The following is a 12937-nucleotide window of genomic DNA, read 5'->3' as shown; positions in this document are numbered from 1 at the left end:
CTTTCGTAATGGCTACGAAAAACTCGCGTTTTTACGCTGAAAAAATCGCAAAAAATACGAAAAAATCGCAAAATTACCGAAAAAGTCGCAAAATGTTCGTTTCCAATCGGAATTTTTCCAATTCGGATTCGAAATCGTGTCTTAGTAAATCAGCCCCATTGTGTTCAAGGCTCCTTTTTTCTACTTAAACGAACGCAGAAAATATTTGAGTTAAACACATATACACAGCTAGATTTTCCCGCCAACTAGGCCCTCCCTCCCCCCTCTCAACCGTTCTTCCGGCATCAGCCCCTCCTCTCCCCGCTCTGTGGCGCGGGAAAGCCGGTATGTTGATGCAATCTCGCGAGACTTAGCATTAGGACTGGGAGCTCCGTTCATGCCTCGCTAACGTGTTCTTTTATTCCTCTTGTCTGTCGCTTTCCGGTTTGGCTTTTTCTTTAGCCTTTCGGTGCTGATTATTTTTGCGATGTCTCGCTACTTACGTCCTCCAAACACCTCGCTGTTCGTCAGAAACATAGCGGATGATATTAGGTAAGTATGGCCTTAGGGAAGGCCGCGCTGTGCATGGCGCCTGGATTCCACTGTGTTGGGGCAAGTAAGGTTCAGCAAAATGGCGGTGGGAGCGATCGCACCATGCTATGTGTTTAATGGTGGGGTGTGAACAGTGAAATGTGCCGCGTTGAAAACGCTTAGGTGTCTTTCGGTCTGTGCAACTGAGAGAACAAGGCATGGGGTGCGAGTGGGCTTATGTAAAGGAAACATGGCCGCCTGGCCGAGGCTTTTGCGGACCGTGGTAATGTGAGCTGGCTGTTTATTTGTGTGTGAAAATCAGTGCGCCATTTCTAAAAGTGAGCCTATCTGGACAGAGATTTAGAAATAAGTTATGTTCTCGATAGGGTATATAATTACACTCATCAACTTTTCTGTATTTTCGAGTAATACTACTCGCAACCTAACATGTAATAGAAGACTTTGTTTGCCCTATGTGGTAACCCATAGTAACTAATAAAACTCCTGCTTCTAACCAGACTAGATACTGATTGGATGTTGTAGGTGACTAGACTTTAGCAGAATTTAAAGGGATACTGTTATTTTATGGTGTACTTCTTATTTTTAAATTTCACTGTTAAAATAGCAAATAATTCACTCTACCATTTAACATTTTATTCTTGAACCAACAAATGTGTTTTTTTTCCTTTTAGCAGTAATATTGGTGTAGGCAGCCATCTCAGTGCATTGAGTCTGAGCTTTTTGAAAGAGCCAGTGCTTCACATTAGAACTGTTTTCAGGTTACCTATTGTTTCTCTTACTGCCATGTAACTGGAGGAGTCCCAAGCCAGACTTGCATTTCTTACTATTGAGTGCTATTCTAATTTCTACTGGGAGCTGCTGTTTTGCTACTTTCCTATTCTGAGAGGGTGATATCACTCCAACTTGCAGCTCAGCAGTAAAGTGTGACTGAAGTTTACTGGTCACATGGCTGTGGCACCCTGAGGAATTAAAAATATGGCTAGCCCTTTTTTTATATTTTGAAATTTCAGTGTTTTCAAAAAGTGGATTTCAATGCAGGATTCTGCTGGAGAAGCTCTACTAGCTAATGCATTTTGAAAAAGAGTATTCCTTTAACTAGTATAATGCAGTTTGATTTTTGTAAACCTGTAGTCAGAAGGCTTTCAAGTACACAATTCTGTTTTCCATAGGATTCGCTATAAACATGTATTTTAACTTTTCAGTGCTGGCTGTTCTTAATGATATTAAGCTGCAACAATCCTATTTGTAATATTTATACTTAGTACCGTTATGGCATGTTGCTGCAGATTGCAGAAATACTCCTAGGTCCCAAGCATTTAAAATAAGAGGTTATGGATTTTTTCTTTTACTAGTGTCTCGTTGTTGCAATGGAAACTAAAGGTCAAGAAAAGCCTTGTTTACTGGAGGGTGCCAGTTTGTGAGGCATCCCAGTGAATATATATTTGCTAACCTTGAGTCCCAGGCCTTACGGTGACATCTTAAGCTGGCCATACACGCACCGATAATATCATACGAAACCTTGTTACTCTGTACGATATTCGGTACGTGTATGGCAAGTCGGCGAGTTGACCGATATCGCTGCTGATATCGGTCGACTCGCCGATTGGCCAGGTTAAAAGATTTTGATTGGGCGCCATAGAAGGCGCCTGAGCGAAATCTGCCGTCAGGGCTGAATCGGCAGAAGGAGGTAGAAATCCTATTGTTTCTGTCTCCTTATCTGCCGTTTCAGCCCTGAAGGTTAGTGGCGGATTTAACGATCTTTCGTGCGACCGATGGTCACATAAAAGATTGCAAATCGCCACGTGTGTGGCCACCTTTAAAGAATTGGATTGAAAAAAAATATGCAAATAATGTATACCTAACTTAATAACAAACAAGTAAATCTCATCAATAGATAAGTGGGGTCCAGGTGCACATGCTCTAGACCTACAGCTTGAGGAGGTCACCATACCAGCAGACTGCAACAGGCACGCTCGGATCTACGAACAAGCATGTGCATAAATAAAAGGGTAAACTTTATTGCAAAATCAAGGTGTACAGCCTTTTGGTTTTGTGCGCTGATGCACTTAATCAGTAGCTTGTGATTGAATGCTGTGTGGCTTATGTTTTTGCAATAAAGGAATACTTTTCATCTATCTACGTGTGTTTATAGATCTGAGTATTTTCAAGGTTTGCATGCCCATAATAGTTAGATTTGCTATGATACATGCAAAACAGTCCTGGGAAATCATGGAAGAGGGCATACAAGAAATTATTCCCACCACTGAATGTGGGGGCTTATAGCCCTGAACACAAGAAAGGGTGAAGGGGCAGTATTCCATACTGGTAATCTAATCTTCTACCGCAAATGGACTAAACGTGAAATAACTTCAGTTTCTTTAACAAAAGCGGTATACTTCCCCCTTTAAAGAGCAAGGAAAGGCTTCTACTATAGCCCCTAATATATTGTAGAGCCCCCTTGCCTGTAACAAATCGCCAACTTTATTTTTTAAAATAATGCTAACTTCTCCCAAAAATTGGCTTTTAACTGTACAGTATTTGCAGTCTGTCATGGCCACCATCTTGGATTTCCCCCACTTGCACCCCCCGCCACCACAAACAGACGCTCGAACCAAAAAGCCCCCCCCCCCCCCGCTCGCACCCCCCCCCCCAAAAAAAACTCCAAACACACAATCTGTCGCCTGTTGTTCTTCTGCTTCCTTGTCACAGAGCCAGTGTGTCAATGACCCAGATGAGGCACCGCCTGCCCTCTCGTCAATGACCCGGATGAGGCACCCCCCCCGCTACCCGCAGCGCTCGCTTGCCTGTTGATCTTCTGCTTGTGCTTCCTCTGTGTCACGGGCCAGGGGAGGGGCGCGCGCGCCTGCTTCTGTCTCTGTAAATGAGCAATGCGCATGCGCCGCCTACAGTGTCCCGGTCCCGTAGTCAGTGCAGGAGCGATGCATTATGGGAATCGTCTTTACCCAGCTCAGCGTTTTTTCTTCCAGTTTGGCTTCAGATCTTCTTAACAGGTGAAATATGGGGAGACTTAAGGGCACTATTAAGACAACTGAAGGTATGCCTGCAGCTTGGGATTAACTTTTTATTAGCCTTCTCCTTTAAGCGTGAATGCACAAACTCAGGCCATTATACCATCTTTCCCCATCCCACTCCCCTTTGTATTTTGCTAATGAAAATGTTCTATATAAATGTATTTGGCTTGTGCCATAGTCTTGCCTACACTACTGCTCTTCAAGCTTACCTGAGCAAAATCTCCTTTACCACAATAAAAGCCCGCTGATGTGTTAAGGTACATGGCCAATAGAAAGCTGCCAACAGTAAATCAGAAGCTTATCAGCCCATATGTGTCTTCTAGATCAGTGCTGTGGTACCGAGGGCTGGATTTTTTCCAGCCTCCGTGGTGGAGGGCCGATAATGGAAGCTAGTTTTGACCACTCCCCTTTTTAAAATCACACCCTTGTTATCGCATGACCATACCCATATTAATGGTGGTAGTACAGCAAAAACCTGCCATGCTCTGCCTGCCCTACCCTGCCTGTGTGTGCCATACTCTGCCTTCCCTACCCTGCCTGTGTGTGCCATACTCTGCCTACCCTGCCTGAGTGTGCCATACTCTGCCTGCCCTACCCTTCCTGTGTGTGCCATACTCTACCTGTGTGTGCCCTACCCTGCCTGTGTGCCCTACCCTGCCTGCCCTACCCTGCCTGTGTGTGCCCTACCCTGCCTTCCCTACCCTGCCTGTGTGTGCCGTACTCTGCCTTCCCTACCCTGCCTGTGTGTGCCATACTCTGCCTTCCCTGCCTGTGTGTGCCATACTCTGCCTGTCCTATGCTGCCTGTGTGTATGGCACATACAGGCAGCATAGGGCAGGCAGAGTATGGCACATACAGGCAGCCTACAGTGACACAATGCTGGCACTGCTCCTATAGTCTGCACAATAACTATATATTAAAAAACTTTAATTGCAGTACCACCACAGTATATGTTCTTATTATAGTGTGCAGGGTTTATTTGTGGGTTTCTACTGCTCCTACAGTCTGTCTGATGTGTGAACAGGTGATTACAGCCTGAGCCTGAGGTGTGAACACTGCAGGGGGTGAATAATGCAGATATTAAAAGGTGTGAACAACACAGGGGATTACATTTTTAAACAATACAGGGGGTTTACAGCCTGAATCTTAAGTGTTAACCATGCAGAGGGCCAGTACTGATACCATTTAAAGCTTACACAAAGGTAAGCCATCAAAGCAGCCAGACAGGTGGGGGGCCACACAGAGGGGGGTTGCGGCCCGCATGCGGCACTGTTCTAGAAGGTCCTTCCTGACAGAGATCTGAACAAAAATCAGGCAGGTTTCAGGGCAAGGTACTTATCAGCTAATTGATTCGCTCCTCTTCCCAACAGCCCACGTCCCGTCAATGGGATCTGAATGATTGGAGCCAGCAGGGAAACTGACTTGGTTCAGAGGGCATAGCTAATCACATACTATACAGAGAAATATTAAAACTATACCAACATAAACTTAAGGGTTAGGGTATGGTACTTTAAAAGCTGACAGGCTTCATAGGTGAAAGTGAAGCATTTTATAGTCTGTCGACTTGTCTGTTATGCATAGTTTCCTATATTGATTTTGCTTTGTTGTTTTGATACTTTAAACTTTGAAGTGCTTCTGTGTTTTACTTATCTAGAACAAATCCTTTTCTTTTTATCTTTAAGATCTGAAGATCTGCGTCGAGAGTTTGGTCGTTATGGTCCTATCGTTGATGTTTATGTTCCACTTGATTATTACACACGTCGTCCCAGAGGTTTTGCTTATGTTCAATATCCTTTCTTGCGTCTCTTTGGGGAGGTGAGATTTACTCTAGATAATGTGTTGGCTATCCACTTTAGACTTGAGCCACTCATTGCTTTTTTTCTGTGTTGGAGGAGAAATATGAGCCCTCTCTGCCTCATATATGTGAGCCTTGATAAGGCTGGAATCCACCTATAACTGCAAAAGGGGTGGATTTCAATCAGAAAATGCACAGTTGAGTTTTTCTTCCCAACACTTGTGGAAAAAGCAATATATGCTATAAAGAGACCTTGTCACCAACCATTGCTTCCGAGCAACTATTGGACACTGAGTCCATCTGTCACATTATGGGTGTGACTCATTGTGAACTGGGGAGAACTTAGGCTTTGCAGCCTGTATCTCTGGTTCCTGTTAGGGTCTCTTTAAACTTAATTTGTTGTGAAGCTGTAGGGCAGTGTCAGACGGGGAGATTAGTCGCCCTGCAACAAATCTTCATTGCCTCGGGCAATGCCATCCCACTGGCAAGAATGTAAATCGCCGGTGGGACAGCATACGCGTTGCTATGATTTCCGGAAGTTGCCTGAAGTTTCTGTGAGGAAGCAACGTGGCAACAAAGATTAGTCGCGGGGCAACTAATCTCCCTGTATGTCACTGCCCTTAAAAGTGTAGGTGAATCTTATTTGCTATAAATTGTTTTTTATAACTTTGTTTTAAATCACACAATGTATTAACTTGCATTGCTCATAACCCTGTGAAATTACTTCTTTCAAATGACATGCTTCTCCCTACAATAAACAGTAATTATTCAACTAGGTAATTAACGCCTTCCAGCCAAATCATAGGATAGTTTTGCAGGGCTGTGGAGTATGAATGTATAAAATACATTAGCATATTAAAAACAGAAGAGTCGGAGTCGGAAGTATAAGAAACTGAGGAGTCGGAGAATTTATCTACCGACTCCACAGCCCTGTAGTTTTGCAGGAAAGAAGCTAGACCAATACAAATTGTAGAGTTTTACTAGACATTTTACATTGATATGGTTATATAACTTCCCCATATGGTAGCTCTTAAATTACTTGAATTTCCATAATACTTTCATACACAGTTAATAACATTTTTGGATCTTGCTAGAAGTGGCCATACCCCTCACCATTGGTCGCAGGAAAGATCATTCATCCACTTCACTAAGAGCTGAATCATCAGATGTTTGGGTAGAAACAAAAGAATTCTATTCTGACAGTTCAGCATTAATGTTTTCTGCTGTTTGGGCGCCCAATCAAAATTTTGAATCCTGCCCAATTGACTATATATATATATATATATATATATAATTTATTCAAGGTTTTTGCTGTTGTCGCCTTGTCTTTCACAATATAGCGCCGATCATCGTTTCGCATGATATCTGTGCCTGTATGGCAACTTTAGGTCTACACATTTGTTTACTTTTATTCTAAATTGGTTAGCTTTTTATTATGCAAACAACTGATATTGTTGAGGAGATTTATTACTATTTAAAATTGTCCCTAATTCTGTCCTCTTATTACCTCAGACATTGTAAAGCTGTACAGTAATGACGAAACAACAAAGCATGAAAGAACATTTTAGAGTAGAGTTCAAAGACAAGTAGACAAGGCAAAGACCTCTAAATGATCAGGCTTGAAGATGTAAAGGGAAGGTGTGGGAAAAAGTACAGAAAAGCTGGAAGAAGGACAAGCCATAATAGGAGACAAAGCTTCGGTTTATCCACAAAAGGGGGAAAAGTTTATTTTTGAAAGTTAAAGATAAAGCCATCTCTCATAATTGGCAAGCGCCTCATGACAAGTCCTTCTGACAAGCTGTTAGAATTAAAGGCCAAGATGAAGTTGAATGAATTGTTGCCAAGCTAACAGAAGTCATTCCTCATGTATCCTACATACAAAGATGTTTGCCTTCCTGTGTAAGTACTACTTCAGTATCACAACACCTGGCACACTCCATTTAAGCACTCAAATACCTGTTAAATGTTTAATCTTTCAAATTCACAGGTTAGGTTTGTTAATAAAGACCAAAACTTCTGTTTTTAAGTGATGACACGTTGCTATTATGGGATGTCTGTCACTTTGAAAACAGTGGCAGAGGAGCAGTGTGATTGGCAGTCAAAATCTAAGACCTCTAAAAAGCTCTTCCTATTTAACTCAGTGGGAAGCAACTTGTAGGTAGTGGATGTTTTCAATCAAATTGGCCACTATGTTGTAGAATTAAATGCATATATTTTACCATAATTTCACTTCATAAGTCCATCTTATTTGTTTTCATCATTGGAATCCTCTATTTGCTTTTCCCAGGCAAAAACCCAGGGGTACTTGTGTATGCACCTAAACCCTGAGCTGGACCATCAGAAAACGTTTTCCAGTGTGTTGTAACCAATTCTGTCCTTTAACTTGGTTAATTAAAAACTGACTTTTTGAAAAAGCAAGGCTTTGTTTTAAAGATGGAGTACCTTAAGGGTGAAGACAGGTGGGGCGATTAGTCGCTGCGATTTTTAAGAATCTTATCGTGGCAACTAATTGAACAATAGAAGTTTCTTCCTAACCACATATTTCTGTTCCAGCGGCAAATCTCCCTGTGTCTGTACTATTAGCCTTAATATATTAAATGAAGGAAAGCTACGATAATAACTATTGGGGTGTTTGTAGTGGCAGCAATTTTGCCCACTGTGTGCAGTCCAAAAGAAGCAGGCTTAGACAACCCAGCAAATTAGTGGTGTCACATGCAAAACATTAGTCACAAATAAATATAAAACTATGCATACCAAACATACAGGTGCATCCCAATGCCACATGATTCCCAAACTCCACCCTTCTGATTATGTTTCGAAGTAGTGTAGAATGTTTGCCCCTGTGCCACATTTCTCAGGGACCATGATCTACTTGAAATGTGGAATGACACACATTCACTTTTGCTGCACAAATATATTAGTATTGGTGAAACAAATTAGGGCAGTCATTAACATAACATTTTATTTTGTATGTTTGCATTTATTTAATTTTTAACCTTTCATTTTTACAGCTAAAGGAAGCAGCCCATGATCTCAGTATGGCAAAATATTTAAAGGGTTCAGTCATTCATAATATAGACCTAAAGATATAAAGATAACTTAACTCTTTGCCATTCCCCACATTCATTTTAGTTTTATAGGCTTTTGGATTGACCCCATGAAAAATCTATTTAATGTCTCATCTGGTGTAATTCAGTTTTTTTCCCCATCTTGAATAATGAAATGAAACGGAAAAGATAACAATAAAAAAAAAAACACCTTAACTTATTGGCACGTTTGAAGATGTCCGTGATGCAGAGGATGCTTTACATAACTTGGATAAGAAATGGATATGTGGCCGACAGATCGAAATTCAGTTTGCACAAGGAGACAGAAAAAGTGAGTCAAAGGTCTTATGGACAAGTGAACTTTCTTGTAACCTGTTTTTACCTCTCCCTTAGTCCCCACCCACTTCCCTCTCTCTTGTCCTCACAAAATTATCATTTTAAAGGTATGTCGTCAGGGTAAAAATGAAATGCACATTTAAGTGACGTGTAACCAGTGACCATCACTGAGACAAATTTTCAGAGTTGGCTGTAATACTTTTACTGGTGCTCTAATTTCCACAAAATCATGTCCTGACTGCCTAGGCAACAATGTGAGGTTTGGTGGTGGGCAGATTTAAGGGATGAGCTGCTGACTGTAAGAAGTGGTATAGAAGCAGAAAAGAATGCTTAATTGGGACTTTAGTCATCCTTTAATTCAAAATGTTGAAGTTTTACATAAAAGCCTATTTTTCCTGTTTAACTGAAGCTCCAAATCAAATGAAAGCAAAAGAAGGGAGAAGCACCTATGGCTCCTCACGCTATGATGATGATCGACACAACAGAAGGTCCAGAAGCCGCAGTTATGAAAGGAGGAGATCCAGGAGTCGTTCTTTTGAGCAGAACTATGGCAGATCTTACAGTCCAAGGGGGTAAGTCTAACTAGCACAGAATTTACTGCAAAAAGGCAAAAGTAGTGGTAGTTTGCTATGCAGCTCTTATGTAATTTTTTTGTATTTTTTTTTCTTCCCCCCCCCCCCCTCCTTTACTTAGCAGAGGAGGAGAGAGATTACATCGCAGCAGAAGCCGTTCAGATCATGGCAGGTAATATATATATATTTTTCCTTTAGGAGGGGGGTAATTAATGATTTATAAGGGGGCTATAAAAACTTCTAACAAATGTGTAATTGGAGAGGGATAAATGCATCTGGGTTTAAGAGCCTGGCTGCAGTTCTAGTCTGTAGTTTTTTCTTTTAAATGCTTTCAATAAAAAGCAATTTCATTCTGTCCTCCAATGTGGCTTAGGTTTTTAATGCCGGATCCAAACCAGTATTGGCAATGTTGTCGGAGAGGCCTGTCTGAGGGCCCCATACACAGGCAGTTAAGCTGCTAAATCAGTTTGAAGGACCCAGAGCGGCTGCTTTAAGGGACAGTAACACCAAAAAATGAAAGTGTAGCAAAGTAATATATTATGTACTATTGCCCTGCACTGGAAAGTTTACTTCAGAAAGACTACTATAGTTTATGTAACCAAAGCTGCTGTGTTCCATTTAAAAGGAAAAAAGGGCACAGGTTACATCAAACAGATTTGATTTGTAGAATTCAATGGGAATCTACTCGTCTTATGTTATTTGCTGTGTAACCTGTGCCTTTTATCCTTTTTCTATCTTGAATAGCTGCTCCCATGGCTTCATAGCAGCTTTGTTCATCTAAACTGTAGCAGTGCTCCTGAAGCAAACACAGTGTGCAGGGCAACATTACATTATATTTTAAAGGAGAAGGAAAGGCTGATAAAGTTAATCTCAAGCTGCAGGCATACCTTCAGTTCTCTCAATAGTGCCCTTGTCTCCCCATATTTCAACAAATCTTTTGACACAGAACAGCTTACAGCTTATGGCTGTATTTACATAGACCTTTTTGATAAAGCTTACTTAGTTTTTTCTGTTATTGTTCCTGTAAATCTGCTTGTGCATTGCCACCTTTAGTTTTATACTTATTTGCTACTACTACTCTTTTTGGTGATTAGAATGCGAGCTACCTAATGTGGATATCGACATCAGTGGTTCTTTGTGAGTTGCCTTGCACAGGTGCCTGAAAAAGCTCCAGATTTGGCAAAAAGTGCTAGCTTTTTAGCAGAAAATGGCAATTTGAATGCTGTAGGTAGTGGCGATTGTTACAAAGTCTTACTCATTGAACTTACTGTTAGTTTAGCTGTTGGCTGTAGGTTAATTATCACTTGACAGCCCTTTAAGATTGTATATTTAGTTGTAATGAAACACTAACAGGAATGACAAAACAGAAGAAAATTTAATATTTCCATTAGCTGTGTACAGAGTTATTTTACAGCCACATTTGTATGTATATTTTTATAAATATTTATATAAATATAGCGCTACTTATGCACGCAGCTCTGTTTGCAATGGTTGCAGAAAATACTCACGTGAACATTGTTTTGTAGATTCAATCGTCATAATAGATCACGCTCAAGATCCGGATCAAACTCCCGGTCTCGTTCTAAATCTGAGCCAAAGAAAACTGTAAGAGAGCAACGTTCTGGCTCCAGATCCCATTCTAGGGGACATTCAAAAGCAGATTCCAAGTCTCGCTGTAGAGAGAATTCCAGGTACAACAGGGAGTCCAGGAGAGATGAGCATGAGCAATCTAAATCACCATCACGCTCAGTGTCACGATCAAGATCCAAATCAAGGTCACGGTCTTGGAATAGCCACAAATCAAGTGGCCATTAATGCTGCTTCTTTGCACACTGTTTATAATATGAATGTCTTGTCAGGATTGCAGTGAAGCTGGAATGCTCAGATGTTTTATTACTGTATTTCTTTGCAGCAGGTGAACAAAAAACATTTTTTTGGAGGGGGGAGGGGGGTCCTCGGCTTTCTCAGCATACACTTGACCTTAGACACTGAAGTTGCAAAATGGCTACAGGTAAATGTAATGCAGTGTTAAGCATTTTAGGTAAATATTCTGCCCTAAACACAAATCTGTAATCATTTAGAGCTGGGTATTTTTTTTTTTTTTTCAGGTATGTTTTGAAATATATTTTTTCTGACTGTGAGGTATAAGTTTAAGTTGTTGCTCCCATCTAAAATGTGGGGACTGTTAGACCTTCACAGCAGTAGAAGCAATCTAGATACTGTATGGTGTTGTGTGACTAGGAATACTGCAGTTTAGTTAGCCACACAGCATTTTATATTAATGCATCATAAACTAGAGCAAACAATCTTGTTTTTTTACATTAGAACTTTTATTTCATAACTTTTTGTCCTTTTTAAAAGTAAGGTGGGATGCATGTGTAGCATTGCCTAAATGTCACTTCTGAAATTTGGTACTACTATGTTATCCCTTCATTGTCAGGCTCAATCTCTTATGTAATTTAGTACAGCACAAAGGTGAGGTTTTTCAGCACACACCCAGTTTTATTACCTGAACGTGGCACACGCAAATGTTCTTGCAGCTCCCAGTTATTTGTCTAATTTGCATTATCAAGTTTTTTTTGTTTGTTTTTTTTTTTTTTTAAAGATTGCATTGTTAAATTAAAATCACCTTTGTATATTTTAGAATTCTTACGTTCCTATTGCTATGCAATCATTAATAAGCATGTTTTGTTTTTGTAGACATTAAAGGTGTATTTCATATGATACTAGCAGTAGAATGCAGTTGTGGAATTGAACTTTGTATTTCCTTTCTTAAAGAAGGTTGTAAAAAAAGAGTATTTTTATATGTTCTTTTTTTTTTTTTAAGCAATGCTATTAAGGTAAAAATCAAAGGTTCTGCAAATGTCCACTATTCTGCTTGCTGTATATATGGCAAACCAGCTGTAATAAAAATTTAGAACATTTTGTTGCCAGTTAATTATAAACTCAGTATGAATTATAGTCATTAGAAAATTGGTTCTTATTTTTTTTTCCCCCTTGGCTGTTTGACTGATTTGAAGGTTCATAAAATATACAGTTACTAATTTGGCAGCTTAAGAATTTTGATTTTCAGTCTGCTGCCATGAGGGGCAGGAGTAGGTTACTTATCAATCATTTAGTAAATGATCCTGATGAGGAAATGATTGGAGGAGTTTTTAGAAATATAACAATACACCCTAGGACTGAATGCACAGGGTCATCTGTTAACAGTGAGATTTTCCTACACACGAAAGTTCTAAGTTTATACATATTGGTTTGAATGTTTACCGTAGCATGGGTTCAGAGTCCAAATGAAAATCTTTAAACTCGGTCTGCCTCTGGAGAGGCATAAGACGGCACCAGTGGAAAGGGACTGAAAAGGGATAGACCACTTAAAACAAAAAAAAAAAATGATCCAGAGAAAGGAAAATTAAAAACCAGCTGAAAACATGGCATCATATAATGATGGTGGTGGGTTCTTCTGGATACCAGAATAGTGGAAACTCGTAAAAAGGACTTGCTGTTAAACTAAATGGTTGAGTGCTTCATTGTAATATAAATGGGTTATTAATGTGCATCATGTTTCCCCTACTATAAGCAAATAAACAATTTTTATTGTTGTGCATTGGAAATAGCTGACTAATG

The 12937-nt window shown here is 40.2% G+C and overlaps 1 protein-coding gene across 2 annotated transcripts; it reads left to right on the top strand.

The window, feature by feature from the left end:
* Positions 1 to 312: 312 nt before the first annotated feature.
* srsf10 (serine/arginine-rich splicing factor 10) lies at positions 313 to 12251 on the top strand. 2 transcript variants are annotated; one of them, XM_031895910.1, is made up of 6 exons: positions 313 to 531; positions 5246 to 5350; positions 8633 to 8736; positions 9151 to 9313; positions 9438 to 9485; positions 10840 to 12251. In XM_031895910.1, the coding sequence occupies exons 1-6, from the start codon at positions 467 to 469 to the stop codon at positions 11126 to 11128; spliced, it is 774 nt and encodes a 257-aa protein (XP_031751770.1). In that variant the 5' UTR covers positions 313 to 466; the 3' UTR covers positions 11129 to 12251.
* The last annotated feature ends 686 nt before the right edge of the window (positions 12252 to 12937 follow it).

The sequence above is a fragment of the Xenopus tropicalis genome, chromosome 2 (genome assembly GCF_000004195.4).
Source record: "Xenopus tropicalis strain Nigerian chromosome 2, UCB_Xtro_10.0, whole genome shotgun sequence".
In the NCBI taxonomy this organism is placed as follows: domain Eukaryota; kingdom Metazoa; phylum Chordata; class Amphibia; order Anura; family Pipidae; genus Xenopus; species Xenopus tropicalis.
Note: the sequence above shows the minus strand (reverse complement) of the source record. Positions and strands in the feature narration are given on the sequence as shown.

Bases quoted from the DNA above. Each gene is read 5' to 3' on its own strand.
- srsf10 (XM_031895910.1), top strand. From the start codon at position 467: ATGTCTCGCTACTTACGTCCTCCAAACACCTCGCTGTTCGTCAGAAAC. The intron at 532-5,245 runs GTAAGTATGGCC...TTTATCTTTAAG, and splicing joins AACATAGCGGATGATATTAG to ATCTGAAGATCTGCGTCGAG. The intron at 9,314-9,437 runs GTAAGTCTAACT...TTTACTTAGCAG, and splicing joins AGATCTTACAGTCCAAGGGG to AGGAGGAGAGAGATTACATC.